The sequence below is a fragment of the Lycorma delicatula genome, chromosome 12, assembly GCF_047948215.1.
Source record: "Lycorma delicatula isolate Av1 chromosome 12, ASM4794821v1, whole genome shotgun sequence".
Classification (NCBI taxonomy): domain Eukaryota; kingdom Metazoa; phylum Arthropoda; class Insecta; order Hemiptera; family Fulgoridae; genus Lycorma; species Lycorma delicatula.
In genome coordinates, this window is record NC_134466.1 from 40,511,745 (window position 1) to 40,537,868 (window position 26,124).

Sequence of the window (26,124 nt, forward strand, 5' to 3'; positions counted from 1 at the left end):
TGAGAACATTGTTTTATGACTTAAGATCGACTTGAATTATTTAATAAAAATAAATATAATTTCTTTTGTTTTACTTTTATTATATAATAATAAAATAGTAACGATTTTGTTTATTACTTACCTATTTACAAATTGATAGCTTATTTATTACTTTTGTAAAGTCTATTTTTAAACAGCATATATAATGTTCGTTTTACATTTTATGTTGTATTATAATATTCGTATGAGTACTATACTATTACTTAAACGAATAGATACCATCTTTATATACACCAACGGATTACAAATAAATAGTTCTACGGAATCTTTTAAGGTAAAACAATGCAATACTACATTCATATCGACACCATTTATTCCGTACTTCTTATGAATGAAAAATAAATAATTATAGAATCTTAAAAGCTGATTTGTCATACTTATCGATCTGACGATTTAAAATTACATTTTTTGATAAGGAAGTTATCAAAAAATGTAATCCTTTCAAAATATAGAACGTGGGGTACCCCAGGGAAATGACATCGGTCCTGTTATTAATAAAGGATTTCGCTCAATCTAATACAATTCACTATTAGATGTTTTCGCAAGCAGCAATGTACCTACATGGGAAGATAATTACTTTAAATAAAAATTTCGCGTTATAATTTAAAAAAAAACATCAGAAGTATCTGACTTCAAATATGAAAAAAAAACTTGTTGCACCATTGCTAATCGAATGTACGTATATTATTATATAATACATAATAGTAATATTTCTGTTGTTTTACACAGAGTTAAATTTTAGGTTGCCTTGTTAAATAATATAATTTCATGAGAAGTTCCAACTGTTTCGTCTAGATCAATTTAAAAAAAAGTATTATTACGCTTTGAAGTATCTTAATCAATCGTTAATCTTGTCTTTACATTACATTGTTAATTGGATTGTCCTTGACATTATGTCAAGCACAATCCAATTAACAATATAATATCACATCTTGCGACTACGTAAACAAATTTCTGCCGCAGAAAATGCATCGGAAGGAAGATAAAGAAAAATATTTTTAATAAAGAAAGAAAGGATGCTGCACTACTGTAATGATATTATGAAAATCATATTGCTTTGGTGTTATTTTTTTATGCTATGTTAGTATCATGTGGTCTTTTATAATACTGCCTGTGATGTAATGTGCATTGTTCCAATACTTGATACATGTATATTTGTTTTTTCTTCCTCCTCATATAGCTGATGAGTTGTGACTGCATCCATTGCTTAACAATGCTATTTACTAACAACCCACTTTAAGACTGTTACCCATAATTTGTGTGGTTTTGAAGCAGTGCTCACAAAAAAGAAAAGGTTCGAATTGGATACTTTTTCGGAATCCGACAGCCACTTTTTTCTTCCAAAATTAACGGATATCTGGAAGTATTTGCAGAAAGATTATAAATATAATCTAACCAAACTTAACCTACGCTAGTCAAGGATAACGAAAGTGAGCGTAGGTTAACTTTGGTTAGATTAAATTTATAATTATAAGCATAATGCTTATATTGGACCTCTTTCAAGTACATTTGGAAGACCCATGTGTGAATAAAATCACGAGTAGAAATAAAAAATAGGTTGGCGAGCGAGTTCCAACGTTTAAATTCAAGTAAAGGCAGTTATTTTTATACGGATTTGAATACTAGATCATGGATACCGGTGTTCTTTGGTGGTTGGGTTTCAATTAACCACACATCTTAGAAATGTTCGACCTGAGACTGTACAAGACGACACTTCACTTACACTCATACATATCATCCTCTGAAATAATACCTGACGGTGATTCCTGGAGGCTAAACAGGGGAAAAAGAAGAAAAAACTGAAAAAAGTGAATTGAAAAAGTGGCTGTCGGGTTTCGAAAAAGAACCTCAAATTGACTCAAAAAGACAAAAAACTTCAATAACGATTTTTTTTGGACACACTTCTTTCCTTCATAACTGATCATATTTTGGATTTTGAAACTAAAATATTATAACGAAACTAGCGCTCACCTGGCGGTACTTGCAAAAATCTAATTTTGTCTTCAAAAAATGATATTTTGGATTTGAATCGTTGCGAAACCAACTCAAATCTAACGGTGCTCACAAAAATCTGATTTGGGCTACAAACTTGATGTTTTAAGACGATTAGGAAATCAATTCACAACTGGTGGTTCTCGGAAAACCTAATTTTGGATTTTTAACAGGTCATCCTTGAAGTTACAACATGAAAACGTATCCCAAAATCAGTTTTAACTCCGGTTCCTGAGAACCGATTAGCTTAAAAATCATAGCGTTCCATTTCTAATAAGTTTACATCATCCTACCAAGTTTCATCAAAATCGGTTAAAAATTGCACCCAACAAAAAGAAAAAAAGCTGAAAATGTACACAAAATTTCCGTTTTTGGATCTAACTTTGGTTCCTGTGAACAAGTTCCCAACAGGGCTCTGTTCCCAATAGCCACCAAATTTTTTCAAAATCGGTTAAGATTTGCATCCGGTACAGTGGACGAAAAAAGTTATACCAACATATATATAGTATGTATATATAAACATGACCGGGAGCAGTAGCGATTACCAAATTCTTTGCAAATCTGCTGAACTTATGCGTCATTGGGAGACCATGAGATCCCGTTTGCGATCTTATATCCTATAATATGATTCTTACTATAGCAAAAACAACAAAATAAAATATTGAGTTAGTATCTGTTGAAAATATACTAATAAGTGGTATACTACAGGTGTCCCATATAAAACGCAACCCATCAATCACTCATCCATGAAATTCCAAAAGTCAACCTTACTCCCCTACTCGTTACTGAAATGGACTCGTCCAACATCTGAACATCGCGGCGACGCAGTAGAACACTACCGATAGTAACAACAATGCAATCATAATGTTCAGTGTATTGCTAGAGACAAGATGGTGTTTTCGCTAGATGAACGTGTTTTCATTGTCGAGTCGTACTTCAGTACGAAATTAGCGGTTACAGTGCAAGATTTGTTTCGCCATAAGTACCCAGATAAACCAGCTCCTAACAAAACATCAGTATTAAGGTTAGTTGCAAAATTTAGAGAGACCGGTTCTGTTAATAACAAGGAACACAAAAGATCTGCGTCGGTGTTGAATACAGATACAGTCGCTGAAATCAAAGACCGATTACTCGCCTCGCCAAATAAATCGATCAGACGTTTGTCTGCTGAAATTAATTTGTCTAAATATATTTGTCTATTAATTTGTTCATCGGGCGACGAAACGATTACAATTACGACCTTATCGCATTCAAACGGTTCATCGACTTCTTGAGCCCGACAAAGAAAAACGGCTACAATATTGTCAATGGTTCCGTCGATTTCTGCGTGAGGGAATTAACGTTATGGATTCGTTATTTTTCACAGATGAAGCACGGTTTCATTTGGATGGCTACGTAAACAGCCAAAACAGTAGAATTTGGAGCGCTGAAAATCCCCACGTTTATCACGAAAAACAATTACACCCGCAGAAGTTGGGCGTGTGGTGCGCGATATACCGGAAAAAATAAACGATCCTATTTTTTTTCGAGTACACCATTAATGCAGAACGATATCAGGATATTTTATTTCGGTTCATTGCACTCTTGGAAGAGGAAGACAGACACTGCTGGCTACAACAAGACGGTGCGACATCGCAGTACGCAGGTTCAACTTCTGATTTCGTTGAGGAATTATTTGGTAATCGTGTTATCGGTCGAGGCTTGTGGCCACCAAGATCTCCAGATATGATTGCGGCGGATTTTTTTCTACGGGGTTATCTCAAAGAAAAAGCCTACAGCAACAAACCACGAATACTTGAACGATTGAAAGTCGATATTGAACAAGCTGTATTAAATATCCAGCCACAAACATTGAAAAAAGTTGCAAGAAACGCTGGAAAAAGAATTGAAGCTTGTATTCAAGAAGATGGCGGCCACTTCCAACATTTACTGTAAATGTAAGGTAATGGATGGTAATAATAAAAATTACATTTACACATGCCTTTTTATTATTTCAATACCTACCAATATAAGGTTGGGTTGAGTTTTATATGGGATAGCCTGTAGTTACTTGGGAACAATTACATTTTACAGTGTGTCCTGTTACCAACACCGGGTGAGACTTATGGGATCTCATAAAAGTTAAATTATAAAAAATATTTTTTATTACAAAAAAAAAAATTAAGTTAATTTTTAGAGTATAAATAATAACTGTATTAACAAGAACATAATTTACAAAGCTTATGATATTAAATTTTAAAACTCAGTATATTATTAGATATATTACAGAGAAGGAGGGTATCTGAATTACAAGATACTAATGAAATTTCTCGATTCAGACAGTTAGGTTTCTCGCGAAAAAAAAATCTAAATCTATGGCTGTGTTTAGCTTTTTTTAGAAATCAAAACTCGCTGAAATTCTACCAGTAGCACAAACACGTATTCTCATGCTGAAGTAAATTTGAAGACGAAATTCCATCTTAGAGCAATAAATAATTATTAGCAATTTACAAAAATGTTAGTTCCTGTTTTAATAATTATTTTTTATCGGTAGATAGCAGCACTGAACTGATTTATCTGATTATTGTATTAACCTTTCAAATTTTTGATTTTGTTAAAATTTATAAAATAATGAAATTTTGATGACCTATCACTGAACGAATACGACTGTAAAAATAGTTTTTCTGTAAAGTATTATTACAAATCAGACGAAATATTTCTTAATTTTTTTTTGTTTTTGTGGACTTCGACAATTGAGAAAAATCACAGCTTTACTCGAACGGCTTTAATCAACATAGAAAAATAATTTCCTTAAGTTACGTTAAAAATTAATTACGATTTCACTGATTTATTCTTTTAAAATAATTTCATTATTTAAAACATTATTGTTATAACGTTGTTTAAACATTATTGTTTCAATATAAAATAACGTATAATGTTTTCAGAATACGTTTCAAATGTCTTGTTTTATTTTCTCGACAAATATAACTAGAATAAAGAAAGAGTATGATTTGGTAATCAAGCCAAAAATGGTGTATCGGGTTTTTTGCAAATGTCTACGTTTTAGGATCCAACTAGTTAATCTAGACGAAAAACAAAACATATGTATGCAAATGCGTACGTATGTGCAGCACCGGTTTTGGCCTTACATGTTGACCGAACCGATTTGCTTCAAATATATCTCTATATACGGGCACTGATCATATTAACTTTCTCAAAATTCGTTAAGCGTCTGGGAAAAAATCCAATTTGATTTTCTTTAAAGGTATTTTACAGATAACTTTATTAAAGCAGACTTTGGTACTTTTTCGGAATCTGATAAGCAAATTTTTTTTTAACTTAATACTTGTAAAACAGCTTAATTAAAAATATGTTGGAGACCAGTGGCGGCTCGCGTATAGGCACTGTGGAACTGCAGCACCTCCTATTTTCACTTGATATTATCGATAACATTTAATATGAGTCCTTTTTCCTTTAATTCTTTCTTTATACTTGTACAATATATAATCCTTAAGCTTAATGTCAGTAACCATTATGAAAACGGTACAAAAATATTTGTATGGAACTGTGTATCTTACAGTTCCAGCGGCGTGGTGTTTGGCTGTTGTGCGCATGCGCACATAGAAAGCTGCACGCGAGGCTGCGAGTAAGAGAGTACTGTCACTCCCTCAGTGTCGACCCTGGAGTGCTGGTGGAAGGTAGCGCGGTTTTTTTTTACTCCGCGTGTGTATGGAACGTTTCTTGTTCGTTCCCTTTTCTATGTTAGTCGGTGGAAGGAATATGAAAGCGGTTTAGTTGTTTTTTCAGTAGTGATTAGAAGATGGCAGAAAGCAAGGGCTATTTGATTGCTAAATCTGTTCAATAACTCGCTAGAAGGGCGAAAGAGAAGGTAATTGATAAAAACTAATTATGTATTTGTTTCTGTGTACATAGAAATTTAAATTAAGAACCACTGGACTACAGTGTTTTTAAACGGAAATTTTATTAAGTTATTATCTAAAAATACTAAAAAATATTATCTGTATTGGCATTTTATTATTTATTCTGTTAAACCGAATATGAATGTGATAAAGTGTAGAATTAGATTATTATCCTGCTTCCAGCTATTCTATCCGATTCATTTTTTTCGGTTCTTTTATTTAACCATGGAATTGAAAAGACCTAGGAAAAAATTTTCTGGAGCAGCAATCTCACACTAATTTTAGCTACAAGCCGCTACTGTTGGAGACATATCTTTTTACAATGTCCTACAGCGTTCAATATACATATTTTCCTTGCAAAAATTTCACTGCTTTTTCAAGATTATTAAAATCTCGAACGATTGAAACAAAAGTGTACAAAACCATTCTATTGAGCGATATAATAACATACAAATAAAAAATAGCGAGAAGAAATAAATACAAACACAGTGAAACATGGGTCAAACATTCAAACATGGGAGAGAGAGGTCCAATATAAGCATTAATGCTTATAATTTTAAATATAATCTAACCAAACTTCTTAACCTACGCTCGCTAGTGAAGGTTAACGAGCAAATCGAGCGTAGGTTAACTTTGGTTAGATTATAATTTCTCTCCCAACCCAACCTCCAAATACCCACTGATTTGGAAGAAAAACAAAGTGGTACCTACTTACCGAAGAAAGTCCCACCCACCCTTTTGTTATTTGTTGTTTTAAGTATATTTCAAGATTTATTTTTTTATGATATGCTGGACGTGGTTCACTCATACCGGCACTTGAAATAAAAGAAATTGTTATTTTTTTAACAAAAATAAATTTTACCCCTATTTCTCTAACATATTTTTAATAATTAAGCATTCAAAAACAAGCTATTTTACAAGTATTAACTTAAAAAAAATAAAAAATAAAAAATTGGTTGTCGGATTCGGATAAAGTACCCTAACATGTTACCTACAACGCGCACAAAAATAATCCTAATTTTTTTTAAAAAATCAACGTCTACTTTTTAAAATCGAAATATATGTATAATTTTTGTTCTTTAGTCCTAGTCCAAAACATTTACAAAAATGTCAATACTTTTTCTAAGTTTATACTTCATATTAAAAAAAGTCAACTATTTTTTTTTTTTAATTTTACAATTTTTTAATAACAGAGAAAGTGCGGTACCTAGGATTTCACCTAGATCGGCGTTTGACCCGGAAATATCCACGTGAAGATGAAAAGAAAACAACTAAACGCGAAGTATAGTGAACTTTTCTTTTTCCTGATTAGCCTCCGGGAATTACCGTTCAGATAATACTCCAGAGGATGAGTGAGGATGATATGTATGAGTGTAAATGAAGTGTAGTCTTGTACAGCCTCAGTTCGACCATCCCTGAGATGTGTAGTTAATTGAAACCCTACCACCAAAAAACATCGGTATCCACAATCTAGTATTTAAATCCGTATAAAATAACTGACTTTACTAGGACTTGAACGCTGGAACTCTTAACTTCCAAATCAGCTGATTTGGGAAGACGCGTTCACCACTAGACCAACCCGGTGGGTTGAAGTATAACGAAATCTATTTTTCCTGTTTAGCCTCCGGTAACTACCGTTTAGATAATTCTTCAGAGGATGAATGAGGATGATATGTATGAGTGTAAATGAAGTGCAGTCTTGTACAATCTCAGTTCGACCATTCCTGAGATGTGTGGTTAATTGAAACCCACCCACCAAAGAACACCGGTATCCACGATCTAGTATTCAAATCCGTGTAAAATTAATTGGCTTTACTAGGACATGAACGCTGTAACTCTCGACTTCCAAATCATCTGATTTGGGAAGACGCGTTAACCACTATACCAACCCGGTGGTTGAAGTATAACGAACGGCATTGGAGAAACTTAACGCCTTACGTTATCCAATAAAGTAATGATTTACAAGGTTACCCTACGACCCACCGGGTTGGTCTAGTGGTGAACGCGTCTACCCAAATCAGCTGATTTGGAAGTCGAGAGTTCCAACAACGCTCAAGTCCTAATAAAGTCAGTTATTTTTACACGGATTTGAATACTAGATCGTGGATACCGGTGTTTTTTGGTGGTTGGATTTCAATTAACCACACATCTCAGGAATGGTCGAACTGAGACTGTACAAGGCTACACTTTATTTACACTCATACATATCATCCTCATTCATCCTCTGAAGTATTATCTGAAAGGTAATTACAAGAGGATATGTAGGAAAAAGAAAGAAAGAAACCCTACGACCAACCTGGACTTACGGCGTGGAGTTGTGGGGAACAGCAAATAATAGTAACAACATAGATATCATACAACGCTACCTAAACGAAGTAACGAGAGCAACTGTAGAGGCACAGTGGTTCACACGGAATGAAGAAATTCGCGTATATCTGGAGCTTCCGACGGTTCATGAGGTTGTGAGACAGCACAGTGTTAAGTACCAGCATCGACTTGAAAATCACATCAACCACTTACCAATCAATCTGCTTGATAACAGCAAGGACGTCCGAAGGTTGAAACGTCTCCATGTGCTTGACTGTGAGATATTACTTTTAATCTTTATTGAGATATAAATTTAATCTAATGATATTAATTTTATTTATTAATGTTTTGTTTTTGTGGACTATGAAGTGTTAGCAGAAATAGTTTTTCTAATGGACTTTAAGATTACTGATAACTATTATAATGATCTACTTATTACGGAAATTCCTTAAGAACCCATTATCATGTGCTTAATATCAAACGAATTACTTATGGTTCAATTTAAGGAGCCAATTGTAAATATACTGGTTGTTGAACAATGAAAGACAATTTTTTTTTTAAATTATAGACCCTGGACCTAAAATGCACAAAAGTTTATTTTCTTAGTTTATCCTTTATTGAAGGGGATGTTAGATTTAGAGAAAATTTTACTTAAGCGAGATGATTGTTACATATGAATATTTTTAGAAAAAAATTTTCTAATCATTTAACCACATCTCCCAAAAAACAAATATATATATATATATATATATACTATTTTTTTTTTAATTAATAATTATTAATAAATAAATATATTTAAATTAAAGAAAATTATATATATATATATATATATATATATATATATATATATATATATATATATAATTTTCTTTTGTATTGTTTTGGCTCAAACTCTTTTATTTTTTTTATTAATGACCGGGAAAGTTATGCAATGCTTCACCAGCTTTTTGCACAACTAGATGTTACAACAGTCCTGAATCCAAAATTTCAACATTCTACGGCTAATCGTTTTTGAGTTATGCGAGATAAATACGTACGTACGTACGTACAGACGTCACGCCGAAACTAGTCAAAATGGATTCAGAGGTGGTCAAAATCGATATTTCCGTTGAAATCTGAAAACCGAAATATTTCGCGATTACAATAGAAAAGAAACATAATTTATAATTTTTGCTTAAATAAAGGCAGCTGTTGTATTCTCTTAACAACCACTAAATTTTACAAAAAATTAATTATTTCAATAAGGTGAAAAAAATAAGCAAAATAATCAATCCAAATGTACATTAAAAATCATTTGAGACAACAAACGCCTGTTGTTTTATTTATCCTCTTTGTACCATATGTGTGTGTATATATATATATATATATATATATATATATATTAATCTAATATAATCCCCAAATCGTGCATCTTTTCCTTATATAGAACACGCATTTCTCTATGTATCACACGAGCTTTTTTGCCACAGAGTACATAAAAAAAAATTACGCAGCAAGAATTCTTAGGTCTATAGTTACATCTTCAAAATAAAGAGAAAATATAAAATTACTTAAATTTTAGATAAAATTCTACATCTAATTAAAGGGACCTTAACAAACACATTTTCAAAAGTAAGATTCACGGGATAAATTTCAAAACCTTTCAAAATTGAAACCGGTGCCAAGATACTGCGATGATCTCTCACCATTTCTGTTTAACTATATTTTACAGAAAGTAATATGTTAATGGCGAAAAAAATTTTAAAACTTTCAATTACAAGAACCGGAACAGAAGAGATAAACATTAAAAGTTAAAAAAACACGACTACCGAAAAAACATTGCTGACAAATATTGCTTTTAATATAGGATAATTGAAGATTGTGCGGTTGACAATTTTGTATACATAGTAGATATTCTTTTTCAATTTTATATATATTGTACATATTTATATAGCCTATGACACTGCTGGTAACGGAAGGATTCCAATGCGTGGACATACTTCTAAATCGGTTCAGCTGTTAAGCTTCTGCGGTGAAACAAACGTACATATCTACATATATAAACAATAAAAATTACACTCCTTTTCGGGAAGTCGTATAAAAACACTAGTTACATGTATAAAATTGATCATTTAATCTATCAAATGAGAGATTTGAAAAAATTGATCAATGAACGACTCGTTTTTGAATAACATCTCAACGCTTCATTCTGAACGATTCTGAAAGAGATGAGAGTTATTCAACAAAAGAAAGGGATTATTAGTTAATATTTAGCAACAAAGAACATGCTTAGTCGGACTCCGTGGCGTGAATGATAGCGTCTCGGCCTTTCATTCGGAAGTCCTGGGTTCGAATCCCGGTCAGGCATGGCATTTTTACACGCTACTTGTCATTCATCTCATTCTCTAACTGTGGTCCAGGAGCTTAAAAAATAAATAAAAATGCTCGAACACACTGCCCGTCAAAAAAAGGATTTATTTTCTTAAATGTTTATTTAAACAATAATTAAGAAGAAGAAACACCAACAAATAAGAGCAAGGAAGAAATATTACATGAGCAAACACACTGCCCGTAAAAAATCTTAAGATTTTTCCTTAAATGTTTATAAACAATAAATAAGAACAGTAATAATAATTATAAAATAAATGAATGAATTTTACTACAGTAATTCATTCATTCAATATCGTAGCAGATCTTAAAACATAACTATTTTCGATAAAATAAATCTATACTGAAAATACTAACGATTATTCATTTAGAATCGTATATATGATTTGTTTTGGCCTTGTAGTTGCAATTAAACATACATATATATACATATTTAAATAGCCTATGACACTCCCCGTAAAGTAAGGATTCCACCGCAGGTTCATACATCTAAATCGGTTCGGCCGTTGAGTAACTACGGTGGAACATCAATACATACATATACCCTAAAAACATTGGACTCCTTTTTCGGCAGTCGTGTAAAAACAATCCGTTGGAACAAACACAGCCTAAAAACAAATCGAAATTTTGAAGCAAATCGCCGAATGAACTGGAAAAAAAGGAATTTGAAAAAAAACGGAAATAATGACAGATTTAAAAGTATACCAAAATTGAGTAACGGAAACAAAATTCGGAAAATGTTAATACCTAGATGTAATTCCGAAAAATGGACTACATAAAATGGGTTTACAAAAACGTAAAAATAAAATGGAAATGGCTTCCGGCTAAATAAAAATTTCACAATAAAAAACAATCGATTTCTTACAATACGAAATTCAGACATTACGAGGTTCGGCTGATAAATTTTGCACAATAGCGTGCTACACGGAGACAAAAGGTACTATCGAGTTGGGCTTGGCAGCACACGATAGCTAAAATCCTTCTCTACAAACCTGCGAAAATGCGTTGAAATCCGTTTACCGGAGTCGAGTACGAGACCAATAAGTCAAACGGTTAAACAGTGCACAGTGATCGAATTTTTAACAGCAGAAAATATGAATCCTAGGAATATTTTTCATCGTTTAAAAGCGGTTTACGGTAGTGAAACTGTTGACAGGAGTATTGTGAATAGGTGGGCGTTGAAATTTCGCATGTGAAGCTGGTAAAGCGACAATTGAGGACGCACCTTGCAATGGACGACTAGTTTCTGTGACAAACGAGAAACATCGAAAGGAGATGGACAATTTGATTCAAATGAACGGCGAATCACCCGGCAACGCATCGCTATTCATTTAAGCATATCTAAAGAACGAGTAGGCCATATTATCGAGCAATTCAGTTTCCGTAAAATCTGTGCACGATGGGTCTCCGCAAACTGAAGTTTGAACCTATTCCGCATCCGCCATACTCGCCGGATTTGGCTCCGTGCGACTCCCACTTCTTTCCTCATCTCAAGAGGGATCTAAAAGATAATCATTAAACCACTGATGATAAGGTGAAGGAGGCTGCGACCACTTGGATCCGTGAAAGACCGCCGGAATTTTTCAGTGACGGAATCCAAAAACTTGTCACATGTTGGGAAAAGCGTATCAGTGTAGACAGGGATTATATTGAGAAATAAATACTGCATTTTCTAGCTGAGGTATTGTACTTTTATTCATTTTTTTATTTCATTCTAATATTTTAATTCCCATACTGCGCATACATGTGAAACATTTATCAGTCGAACCTCGTACTACAAGATTATAAAACCTGGAAACTCTTTACGCGTAGAAAGTTTAACAATAAATAATGAAAGAAGTCTACAGAATATTTTGGAAAAAGGAAAGGAATGTTCTAAGAAAAATATTAGAATAAGAATATTTTAAAACATAATCGACAAAATTAAAAGAACGGATGGATAATAAAATGAATTGTGATCATTTAAAGATAATGAATGAAGATCTTCAACTTCTTTGATAATCTCAGAAGTAAAACCCAATTACAGACAGGAAAGAATATTCATAAAAGAAATTTTAGGCAGGGAAATTTTCAAGGAATAAGTAAACAAGTTTAAAAGATTTAAAGTGGTTCAAGATGGAAGAGGAGACAACAACAGAATTACAGAACACAGACAAAGATTAACAAAAATGATGACTAAAAGATTAGAGACTTCAAACAAAAATGAAGTTTGTTCATGCGGTCCAAAGAAAAATGGAATAACTACTGATTCCAGTTACAGAAAAAGGAAGAAGAGGTGGGAAGTAGATTTGTTGTGGATATTACTGTGGATAAAAATATTAGCGTACGAAGTAAAATAGATTACTTAAGAGATTAGGTAAAGGATGTTCAACATTAAAGAACCCAAGGGCAAAATATAATGTGAAAATGAACGTTAGAAAACAAAAAGAAATGAGGGCAGGATAAAATAAATCAATGAATGTTTATAAAAGAAAATAATTGTACAAGTAAAACAGTACAGACATAGTTACCCCATAATAACAAAAAAATGAAAACGAAACCATAATAAGGATAATAATGGATACGGAAAAAATTTAATATAAAGAAACAGTTAACATGCACCAAGACGGAAGTTAGATTTGAGGAAGCTTCTTGTGAAATGTTACATCTGGAGAAAACTTTATATGGATATGAAATACGGACACTAAGAAAAATGGGAAAATAAAGGCTATAAAATGTATAGAGGTGGAGAAGACTGCAAAAAAATTAAACGGACAGACAATAAAAGAAGATCAAACGATTGAATAGGAAACTGATTGGCTCAGAAATTAATGAACAGGCGATCTAAAAAAAAAAAAATAGGAGCGATCTATCAAGGATATAAAAGTTTGGCAAGAAGTATATAAAAATTGAAATTGATACGGTAAAGGAACCTGCCTTAAGGGAGATAATCTAATTATGATTCTTACATGTTAGAAATCATTAATTTTAGGAGGCTATATTACTAAATTCTACACATAAGATAATCTTTTTTTTTTTAACCTCCGGCTGTCATCGTTAGGTATTGCTTCAGAGGATGAGATGAATGATTTGCAGCGTGTGAAATGCCATGCCAAATAAGTCTTGGGTTTGATTCACGGCACGGGTGTGGAATATTTTTACATTATCAGTTCCACCAATCTCATCTACCTCATTAATAATATGTGAATAGCACATCGGAGATCGAAATAATAAAATACAATTTAAAAAAATCCCCATTGTTTTTGTGCTTAACAAAAAATGAAATTAATACGAACGACTAAATTAGATGTAAATATTTTGTACACCGTACATTTTATTTCGTTAATATTTTGTAGAAATTTTATTAAATTTTCAAAACATTTTAATAATATTTTATAACTTACTAGCATCCCGGTCGCGGCTTCGCCCGCTCTATATGGTTACTTGGGTTTCCTGTCTAGATCAATTTTTTTTTATTTTATGTTTTTTAGTCGAGTAACAGGAGGCAGGTGCAACCAGTCACGACGTACAGATAATAACAGTGGCAATGGCTGTGTTGGTAGAGCCGGGTTCGCTATACACCGTCGCACCCCTCAAAAAATCGAAATTAGAAAAAACCCGAAAATTGTTTTTAGATATAATTTTTTTTTTAGTTTTTTCTCCCCAACATCCCTGGACCGGATCTGCAGTCAAGCATGACTCAGTCGAGGGGCGTGTCCTTGCGACTCTAACGGGCCTCCCCGGCTGCCGGCAGTTGGTTCGGCATGGTAGGTCGGCCCGCCGGTTCTGGATCTTGTTATTTTAATTTGCCTCCCTCTAACTTCAGAGGAGGGGGTAATCGGGTCCGGCTATACCGTTCCCGGGATCCCGCCCCATCCGCCGGGACTCGGTCTTCTCCAATTTTTTTTCAAGCTCGAATTTCATTAAATCTATAAATTAGTTTTTAGATATTAACCTAAAAATTACACACGAAAAATCAAGCTGATATCCTCATTTTTACAGAGAAAAATAGTCGTGTTTCAAAAAAATTCAAAAATCAATTTTAACCTTTTAAACTCGGAATTTAAAAAATTTTGAAATTTAATAAAATCTTATATCTTAATTATGCAAGTCAGTTAAACACTTTTTTTATTTTTTACACTTTATTCACTACTACACTTTTTCACAGTCCTTTTTCTGACCACTTAAGAAAAAGTGTCAAGAGCTTAGATACTTTTGCCTGCAACATCTTCAGGTTTTTTCTTTTTGCTTAGCTACTTTTTTGCTTTCGAAATCTTCCGGACGAATTTAAAAAAATGTAAAATTTTGTAATATGTACCTTGTCCGCACGGCTAATCTTCTATATACGAGGGCTATTCAGAAAGTAAGGAACGTTTCCACCTGACGCCGCCAGGCGCAAGCCAATCGCGTATATATTGGTGTGCTCGTGCTCGGCACCTCAGTCAGCGTCCAGCCGTGACAACGGGAACATCTTCGCACTGCCCGTTTTTTTTTTTTTTTTTTTTTATATATACAATTTAATTGTAAATTGGGCTGCTTTTTTTTTTATTCTGCTCGGAGATATTTCATCAAACGTCACCAGACCTTCCTCTGAGAAATCCTAATTTATTCCTTAATTGAGGAAATCTCCGATGTTATTATTCACAGAGAAATGACTTTGAAATCAGACGATGCTTGACGTAATATCTGTAGGTAATTCCGAGCAGAATATATAACATTATTTTGAAATAATAACGCTGTGGAGCAACACGGGTCCACTAGATTTAAAAAAAAATGTAACACTACTTTGTAAAACAACGCTGCGGAGCAGCAACGGCACACTAGTAATATATTAATTCGTTTCATAAATGTATAGATATATAACAAACGGTCAACTATAATTAAAAATTTATTTCGTCATCAATTTTATCCACACGATTAGCCGTTTTATCGATGTATTATCGCTGGGATGATAAAACCCATTTATTAATAAGTCACAACGTATATTAGAATCGTCAACCTAATTCTAAAAAAATAAAAAAACATTAAATTTTTTTTGAAATAAAAATAATAAATAAAATAATTAAAAGTAATTAATAAGTGATATATCCACCTTACCGGCAAATAAATGTTAAGTCCTCGAGATCTTTCGGTTTTTTAAAATCGAAAGATTTAAAGTTAGGATTAAAATATTATAATTAAGTCAAAAATTAAAATACGTATACAGTCATGACTGTTTGTTCGCATGTTAACAGTACATTATTTATATCTTATTTGCCGGTAAGGTGCATATATCACTTTTAATTATTTTATTAATATATACCAACGGAACCGTGTTCAAGAAATTTAATAATAAAAAAGCTGCATTAAATTTTGAAATAATTTGAAAAAGGAGAACCAAGATATTAGACAAGTTATCATAAAGCTAAGAAAGAAAATTAAAAAATGTAACGGTCAGAAGTACAGAAAAGGCAACTTGAGGAAAGAACGAAAAGGTACTGGGAGGAAGAAAAATACAATGAAGGAGGTTGAAACTTGGTCTTACAATAGTCAAAATCGAAAGGAGAAAAATAATAGGAACAACAATCTGTTATTTAATATCATCTGTCCCAGTCTGACTATTTCTTATAGTTCTGACGCCTTCAAAGTATCAAGATATAATCAATACACAAAAAATTACTTTCTCTGAGATTAATGATGTTCACTATACATTTAGTTCCTGTAAAGAATAAAATAAAAGTGTCAAACATGTAGGGCTGATTAACGTCTGATTTTTTTTCGGAGTTGCCGGTTAAGGCAACGGGAAACCATTTCATACCCTCATTTTCTGTAGTAAAGAGCGTGGAATGTTTATTACGCTAAAAATATCACTTTGTTAATCGTGTAAGTGGCTTATAATTAACATCAAATCATCTAAAACTTAACATAAGCACAATAAAAATGGGATACAAAGCTCAAACATCCAGTATTTACAATTTTGTTACGAAAACTAAATCAATGTTCGAAAAAATCATAAAAATATTATTAAAAATAAAATATATAAATAAAACATATACCTGTTTTATTATCGGTTAACCACGGTTGCCATAATTTAACACTTGAACTAACTGAAGACATTTTTTTGAATGCAACAATAAAATTATAAAAGTAATCCAACTTTTTTATAGTATTATTATTATTATTATTACTCAAATTGTAATTATTATAATTATCAACAGAATACATTTTATAACATTATAAAGTAAATATAATGTTACAATAATTATAAAGTAGTTATGTAAAAAGAAAATTATAAAAACTAAACTGCACACGGATACTTAAAACTGATCGTTCAAAAAAGATTGTAGCATCGTACGGATACACGGCAAAACTACAACTGAACTCCCCGGTGTAAAGGTAACTACACAACGTAGCAGAGAAATATTGCCAGGTTGTATATTGTACTCCTGTATTAGTACTACAGGTGAATGAAGCGTTAAAGAAATCCGATTGGTTAAAACTACATGTGACGTCACAAGCAACGATAGGCATTCGTTTCATTCAATAAAACTGTTTTTTTTTTATTACTATTTTTTTTTTCTAAGACTGACGACTGGCTTGGATGTTGTATAGAGTGTAGAGTTCTTGAATGACGCGTGTTGCACATTCCCACCACAGAACTACGTTTCTTGTGTGTGTGTGTGTGTGTGTGTTGAGTATGCGTTGTGTGCGGTACACAAATGCATGCATACAAAAAATGAACAAACACACGATGGAAAAAGTTTTGTTTAGGTACGTAAAACCGAATTAAACAAATAAAATGTCACTTTAAGATACAATCATCATTTATCGATGTGCGCACGATTTATCGCTCACAGAAACGCACACACCCGTTTAAACAAATATATGCAATAAAGTTTTAACAGTAATAAATGCATATACATCATAGATTCCATTACAATTATATTACAGTTTATTTTTTTAATGAAATTTTCTATAATTACTAACGCAATTTAATTATTTAATTTTATGAACGTAAGTATTTATAAACGTAATAATTAATTGCATATTATGATTTAGAACATAAAATTCGATAAATAAGACTACAGACGTAATTAAATATCGAAATTATTATTAACAAATAGTAAGTTATTCATCGTACATCAATATGAAATATATGTAAACGTAATTAATTCATAATAAGCAAATAAAAAAAAACAAAATTAAAATGATTAATTTCTTATACGTAAAATTAATATGTTTATTATAAAATAAAAATATGACGTCAACAATTATAAGATCTACGACTTAAATTTAAAAAAAAAAACAAACAAAAAAACAGAATTATAGAAGAAAGAATAAAACCGAATTTAAAAAAATCTGATGTGGACACTACATAACTTCCTTGTACGCCTATTAAATTACATAAATACATTATTCATTATTAATAACTTCAGATATTTTTTCATATATTTTTTTTTTTTTTATTGTTATTATTGAATTTATTATTTAGTGTAATTTTTTTTTTGTATTAAATAAATACATTTCACTTAAAAAAACAAGTTACAAAAAAGAAAAAAAAAGGAGACAAAGTCTGATTCAAACCGATGTGCCTTCACCTTGTAAGATTCAAATGTCATTAAATAAACTTTAATTTGGTTACAATTCTGAAACCAATGAAATTAAGTACCACTTATGATATATCGTTGAAAAGCTCTCAATGAGGGCTTAATATTGTAACAGTCCAAAATCCAAATAAATTTGGATTTTGGGCTTTTTTGGACACCTTTGGTTCAGTCGATTGCAATCAAAAGGGGAGGTGCACAACCAGATGCTACAACAATCCTAAATCCAAAATTTCAACATCCTACGGCTAATCGTTTTCGGAGTTATGCGAGATATATATGTACGTGCGTAAAGACCTCACGCCGAAACTAGACAAAATGGATTCAGGGATGGTCAAAATGGATATTTCCGTTGAAATCTGAAATTTTTCGCGACCATAATACTTATTTTACTTCGTACAAGGAAGTAAAAATGAATAAATATTTTTCTCCTAAACTAAGATTTTAAAAATAATATTTACACTAATTAAAGAAATTTTATTTCATCAAAAAATGTTTAACTTTTACAAGTGAAGTGTAATAATAACTTAATTTATCATATACATTTTATAAAAAAGAAACTTTCAGAATTCAAAAGTTGTTATTATTGTTATATACAGGATGATTCAGGAGGATAGGGCAATATTTTGACAACTCATTCTAGAGGCTAAAAATAAGAAAAAAGCTCATATAAACATAGGTCCCAAAACGCTTCGTTAGCTAGTTATACAGGGTGAAAGATTTCACCTGAGTTCAGTTCCTCCGGGTAAATTCTGAAATTTACCGGGCTTTCTGAAATTCTGGGAAGGTCAATTAAGGGACAAATTCAATTGTTTCTTATAGGTTTTGAGCTGGGAAATCGAAGAAAATAGGTCCCAGAACTGTATCTCTCTTACTTTCTAAGATATTCCATGTAAAACGCCAAAAATAGGATCAAAAAACACATTTTTTTACGTTTGACGTACAATAACTTTATTAAATTGGCAATCAATCGTACATTCTTTGAACATAAATTGTAGAGAATTTAATTATAAGATTGATGTAAATAATGTCAACAAAAAACAAAATTTTAAACATCGACTTTAATCACAACAAAACCGACGAAAACTTAGAAGAAAATGTTACAAAAAAAGAAAACAGATGGTGAAATTTCGCGAATGTGAAGCTGGCAAAGCGATAATTGAAGACGCACCTCGCAGCGAACGACCAGTTTCTGCGACAAACGAGAAAAATCGAAAGGAGGTGGACGATTTGCTTCAAAGTGATCGGCGAATCGCCCAGAAACGCATCGCTGTTCAGTTACGCATGTCTAAAGAACGAGTAGGCCACATTATCAAGCAACTGGATTACCGTAAAATCTGTGCACGACGGGTACCGCGAAAACTTTCTGATGGCTCTCCCCAAGCTGAAATTTGAGCCTATTCCGCATCCGCCATACTTGTCGGATTCAGCTCCGTGCGATTTCCACTTCTTCCCTCATCTCAAGAAGGATCTCAAAGGTAATCATTACATCGACGATGAGGTGAAGAAACCTGTGGCCACTTGGATCCGAGAAAGACCACCAGAATTTTTCAGTCACTTGTCTATTTTTTCAAACTTGTCTATCGGAAGATATTCCTCTGATAACAAGAAGGTAGGTGTAGATTTAGCATGACGGGGCAACTCTACGCTTTTCTTTAGTAATAAAAGAACAATTAAGCGACTTTTTTTAAACAAGTGTAATGGAAATGGGGGGACTTTTCGACTGACCTCCAACATCAGCTGATTTAATAACTCTGGACTACTAATTGTGGGACAACTTGAAATCATTCGTATTCGAACAAAGTGTAACAAACGAGAAGCGTTACTTGTTACAATTCTCTGTGCAGCACAACTAATAAAAGACAACGCTGTTGAAATACGGAAAGCCACCAAAAAAATTGTTCGACGGGCAGAGTGCTAAATTCACTTTGCCGTATGGCATTTTCAAAAGCTTATTTAATTGTTTATGTTTGTATCTGTTTTTTTTTTTTTTTTTAATATTTAATTCATCTATTTTGTAATACTGAACATTTTGTTTCGTTTAATATCTAGTTAAAATTTGCCATATTTTGTTTTTAACAAACTTCTAAATTCTTACAATTGTATTTAGTTCATGTGAACTTTATTTCAAACCGTTTTAATAGAATGAAATTCTCTTCAAGTTTTGTTTATACTTATGTGTTTCTTACCCGTTTAACAAAGTTATTTTATGCCAAACATACAACTGTGTTTTTCGACCCCAATCTTTGGTATTATAATCCAGATTTCTCGAAAACTAATAAAAATAAAGTTCTGGAATCTATTCTTTCAATTTTTCAGGTTAGATTTCAAATAAAAACACTTAATTTACCACTTAACTTAGGTTCCAAGAATTACATCTTTCTTTCTTTCTTTTTCTGTTTAGCCTCTGGAACCACCGTAAGGTATTGCTTCAGAGGATGATTTGTATGAATATAAATGAAGTGTAGTCTTGTGCAGTCTCAGGTCAACCATTACTAAGACATGTGATTAATTGAAACCCAACCACCGAAGAACACCTACATCCACGATCTAGTATCTAAATCCGTAAGAGTTACAATCTAACTAAATTTCACCGAACTCGCAAAAATCAGGGCGAAATCTTTCGCCAGCTGAGACTCTCTAAAGAAGCGTTTCCGAATCTACGCTTATATGAACTTTCTTTTTTTATTATCAGGTATACAAATTTCTAACCCAGCAAATTTTATTTCTTCATTATTTTATTATTATATAAGATATTACCAAGTACTAGAGCTAATACATTAACATATATGATTACAATAATGTTTGTTGGTATACATAAATTAATTAATTCGATTAATTCATTCATAAACAATTCCTATAATTTTAAAGGTTTACAAATAATATGTTATTTCTGTTACTACTGCACCTAAAACATGCTAAATATAGTCATTTAAATTTAAAAATTTTGCTGATGTTTTAAAATACAATTTTAAATAAATGAATGCATTAATTTAATATATATATACATAACATTTTGTATATTTTATGAAATATTATTTTTTTTTTCAATTGATAAAATGCATTTTACTATAAATGGATATAAAATAGTAAAAAACGCGTTAAACATAGGTTACTACAAAATAAATGGCGTAATTTATATGTTTTATAAGCTATGCATTGTTTCATTGTTATAATAAATACATATGCGCGCGCGCGCACACACACAGCCTCATAAGAAATCGAAATAAATTTCAGGACATGTTCTTCAAGTGAAAATAAAGAAAATGTTCATATAAACAACAGTCCGAAAACGTTTCGTTTTCAAATAACAGCTTGCGAAAAATTTCGCCTTGATTTCTGCTTCCATAATAAAATGAACCCGTAATAAAATTCTTGCAATATGAGTAAATCTGACGATTTTTATTTTTTTAATCTGGTACCGATTAACTGGTATCAAATAAAGAAATGTTACCTAGTAAAAATGATTAACCCGTATATTTTCCTTACAAAAAAATAATTTTATTATATCTCGCATGTTAATATAAGCTTTTTTAAATGATTATTAGAAGCAAATTGATAAATGAAAAAATCGGGTACCACCATACCCGCTTCTATGTCCTGGTGCAGATTGAAAATTATGGAGTTTGACAAAGTAATAACTGTTTCGAAGTATTTGCTTTCCATTTTAACAATTTCATTCATATTGCAGCCGTTTATCAATCGAATTGAATAAGTGAGATGTCATTTTGTTCACAATAAAAATAATTTATCTAATATAACATTATTCGATAAAATTAATATTTAAGGAGCTATTGATTATTAAATAATTTAAATGGCCACAATTTTGGAATTTTTTAAGATAAAATTTTCAAACTTTATTATGTAGAAAATGTTTTTTGGTACACGTGTACCAAATTTCATTAAAATATCTCTATCCGATCTTGATAAAATTTTTATTCAAAAAACAAAATGGCGAACAGAGGGGAAAACGAAGTAAGATAAACCATTTAATTACATGAACTTTTTTGTTTACTTTTAATAACCCGAAATAGTTCCTTAGGCTTGGTCAACACCTCCCGTTACATCTTGTAGGGGGAAAAATAAAACAAATTTTAAGTACTGGTACCGAGATATCATCTTTCCGATGCGGTCGAAAACCAGGTCAAAACTGGAAAATACGAGGGATATCTCTAAAGTAAAGACCACTGAAAAATTTCTCTCTCTAAGGTTGACGAACCTGTGTCGTTCATGGTCACACTAATAATGCACACAAGGCATTATTGTCTGTAAGTTGTCACGTTGTAGTATCTTTGATTACGTGAGTTATTACATCATAAAATGAATAGGAAAATCGATGTTGCCGCCGACTATGAAATACGTGGAGTCATACGTTTTTCAAACGGTAATAATGTAATAAACGAAAGAAACGTCCGAAAATGGTGTGAAAGGTTTAGAAATAACAGAATTAATTAACAACAGAATAACAGGTTTATTAAATAACTGAATTTTTTTTTTTGCATGATGAAGAACGTTAGGGGAGGCCTTCGATAATCACCGAGAACTTGTTGAAACGCGTCGATGATGAAATCAGAAAAGATGGCCGCTCAACGATTTCCGACCTGGCCCTTCTTTTTTCTGATGTTTCAAGAGCTGTTATCGGACGCATTGTTCACGACTATTTAGGCTTCAGAAAGGTTTATGCACGTCTTAAAGGAACGTCACAAAAAATTCCGAATGGGATCCGCTTTGGAATTTTTGATACGCTACACAGAAAAAGGTGATGAGTTCCTTAATTCAACTGTTACAGGCGATGAAACGTGGATTTCGTATTATACGCCAGAGAGAAAACGGCAGTCAAGTGAATGGCGTCATTCTCAATCACGAACCAGACCAACAAACTGATGACCACAGTCTTATGGGATCGGTTTGGAAAATTGCTGATTGAAGTCATGCCGTGTGGAACGACTAAATAAATGCTGAAGCCTACTGCGAAACTCTACGAAAGTTACGGCGCGCCATTCAAAATCGGCGTCGTCCTGCTGCACGATAATGCACGTCGACATGTTGCGGGTCCGACACGTGATTTACTGACAACATTTGGACGGGAAATTTACGATCACCCACCGTATAGTCCGGACTTAGCTCCTTCTGATTACCATTTGTTTGGGAAATTGAAAAAGTTTTTGAGTGGTAAACAATTTGCGGGTGACGAGGACTTAAAACTGCTGTTAATCAGTGGCTAATTGGATTGGCAACAGAAGAATACGACGAGGGTATATTGATGCTGGTGTATCGCTACGATAAATGTCTTAATTCATTTGCGATTATACAGAGAAGTAGTATAAGAGAAAAGTAAAGTAAAGTAAGTAGTAAAAGAGAGAAGCAGTTTAAGAGAAATAAAAAATATATGTAAAGTTTTCAGAATAATTTTTTTACAATGAAACGGTCTTTACTTTAGAGATAACCTCGTGTGTGTGTGTGTGTGTGTGTGTGTGTGTGTATATATATATATATATATATATATATATATATATATATATATGTGTGTGTGTGTGTGTTTATATGAACGTTTTTCATTATTTTCACCAGTAGAACATGTCCTGAAACTCTTTCACTTTTTTCGTGGGATAGTCTGTATATGTATAAATATACACACACACTCACACTCACACTCTCACACGCACGCGCACACCTTAAACAACACTAGAAATTTTACAATCAATAAAAAGTTACCTAAAATGTATTTTTTAGATTTTTTTCGGGTGGGGGTGAATTATAACTAAATTTATTGTAACATTATTACTAAAATTTTAAACTAGTTAAATAAAAAAAAGTTTTAAAATGCCTTTTTTAAAAATAATAATTAATATTGATATCACACCAAAATATAAAAAACTTAACTTTAAAAAATGTAATATACAATAAATAATGCACATTAAAATTCTTAAACGTCATCATATACATATATATACGCAATAATAGTTATTACGCCATAAATTCAAAATTACATCAATTCAAATCACGGTACACATTTAGTACATTCAACAACATAACAAATGACGTTTAGATATAAATTAATAAAGAAGGGTTAAATAGAAGAGGGGGGGGGAGTTAAATGAGATTATTATAGTCCATAAGTAATTATACATACAATTCTTACGTCAGTTGGTGACCAAATTATTCGTAACCATTAACAGTAGACGTAAGAAGAGAAAATCGTAAAACTGTTATCTCATCGATATACTAGAATAGTTCACTGCTATAAAATATACACACACACACACACACACATACAGTGAGAGAGAAGGAGAAAGAAGGAGAGAGAAAAAGAGATACGCTCTAAAAGGTATTTTCACAATTAATATTATCGTAAAACAGTTGATTATTCATTACACAACATCTAATTTAATAATCGATACGTCGCGTACGAAAATTTTATTTTACCGTTTACGTCAAGAATATACTATTTACGTCTTTAGTATTTATTATTACGAACACTTAAACACACATTCCGGAATTTGAAAAAAATGCTTAAGTCTTTATCACATATACAGCTCTGTAGAAGCTATAAATGGAGGAAAAAAAATCTGTCAAATTATACAAGTTACGATATAGTTTTGCCAATGTTTGTATTTCAAAAACTTACTTCATAATAATAAAAAACGAAAAAATTAAGGGAGATTAATGTGATTGAAAAATTTCTGTTAATCTACGAAATTTTACTTAATTTATCTATAAAAATATAAATAAATACATTTGAAACCAACTCTATAAACCTAATTAAAATTGAAAACATGCTAAACGGGTTTTGATTTAATAAATTTTAAAAATTCTAAAAAGATATCCTACTTTAATTAACAAAATTTCTTATAGTTATTGTCTTAACAAATTTTTTACGCGTTGTTCTTGAGCAGTTTGGATATCTTAAGACTAAAATTTGGGTCTTATGTCGAAAGCGGACTCATTTCCTGAACTTCTATTATAATAGTAAAAAAGCTGACAACACCGTTCCCGTCACGAACTATTTATAAATAAAATATAATTAATATATTGAAAGGATCCGTTATAATTACAAGACGATAATAAAAATAATGGGTTGAGGTTATTAAGCCTGTAAATTTCAAATCCGTTATTACTAAAAAAAAAAAAAGCTTTTATTTCAACAACTTTAAATATTAAAATCGTTTTCAGCACCGTTGAAAATGTATAAATTAATACCTCACACCACCATGTTTGTTAGTTTTTGCGTGAACCCCAAAGTGAGAGTTCAATTATATAAATTTTTTTTTAAACCAGTTTTGATTTCAATAAAAAAGAAAAAAATGTTTAAAAATGCACGACTTTTTCGTGCATTATTTCTTGCGGCCGACCCAAGCGGGTCAGGCCGCTTGGTGGGATTTGGGGCTCCCGATTTAGTTAAGATTAATTTTTATGCGTAATTAGATGACATTAAAAGAAACCACAACGAACAACCATCATAATAGCAATCAAAACAAATCTTTAAAGTTTAGAGCAGTTTTGGAGGTGCGGATGACATTTTGCAAATTGTTATCGTTAAAAGTGACTAAAATAATATAACCTTAATTAGGCGAAATCTCGAGATACAGAGGATGACCTTACTCTATAACCTCACCCCCTTAAGTTGAAAATTTAATAGCATATATAGAAATAATCAGACCAAGTTTGGTCAAAATAGGTCCAATAGTTCTAGAGATATAAGCTGATTTAGAATCCAACACTGAAAACATATACACTTAGATCCGAACATTAACACCCGGAAAATTTCCATCCGGTTTTTTGGCGTTTTGGGTTCCTTAGGTGTCAAAACGTCAAGATCCGGTGAAAACCGTACATGACCAAATTGGACCGATTACAATATTTTCCATTCTAGATTTATAGGTCTGCTGCATCGCTATCTAGACGGGAAAGTAAATATAAGTCTTACTTACATTCACTGTTGTGAAGGCAAAACAAGA

At 32.0% G+C, this 26,124-nt stretch overlaps 1 protein-coding gene across 3 annotated transcripts in view; it reads right to left on the reverse strand.

The window, feature by feature from the left end:
* Nucleotides 1-26,124, reverse strand: part of LOC142333296 (uncharacterized) — a 103,893-nt gene that overhangs the window by 31,207 nt on the left and 46,562 nt on the right. The window contains exon 1 of one of the 3 annotated variants that reach the window (XM_075380320.1): nucleotides 16,619-16,971. The exons of the other annotated variants lie outside the window; for them this stretch is intronic. Within the exon in view, the coding sequence (XP_075236435.1) occupies nucleotides 16,619-16,787 (169 nt within the window). The 5' untranslated portion in view covers nucleotides 16,788-16,971. Of the gene's footprint in view, nucleotides 1-16,618; nucleotides 16,972-26,124 lie in introns of those variants that run through there. 3 annotated transcript variants of the gene reach the window in all.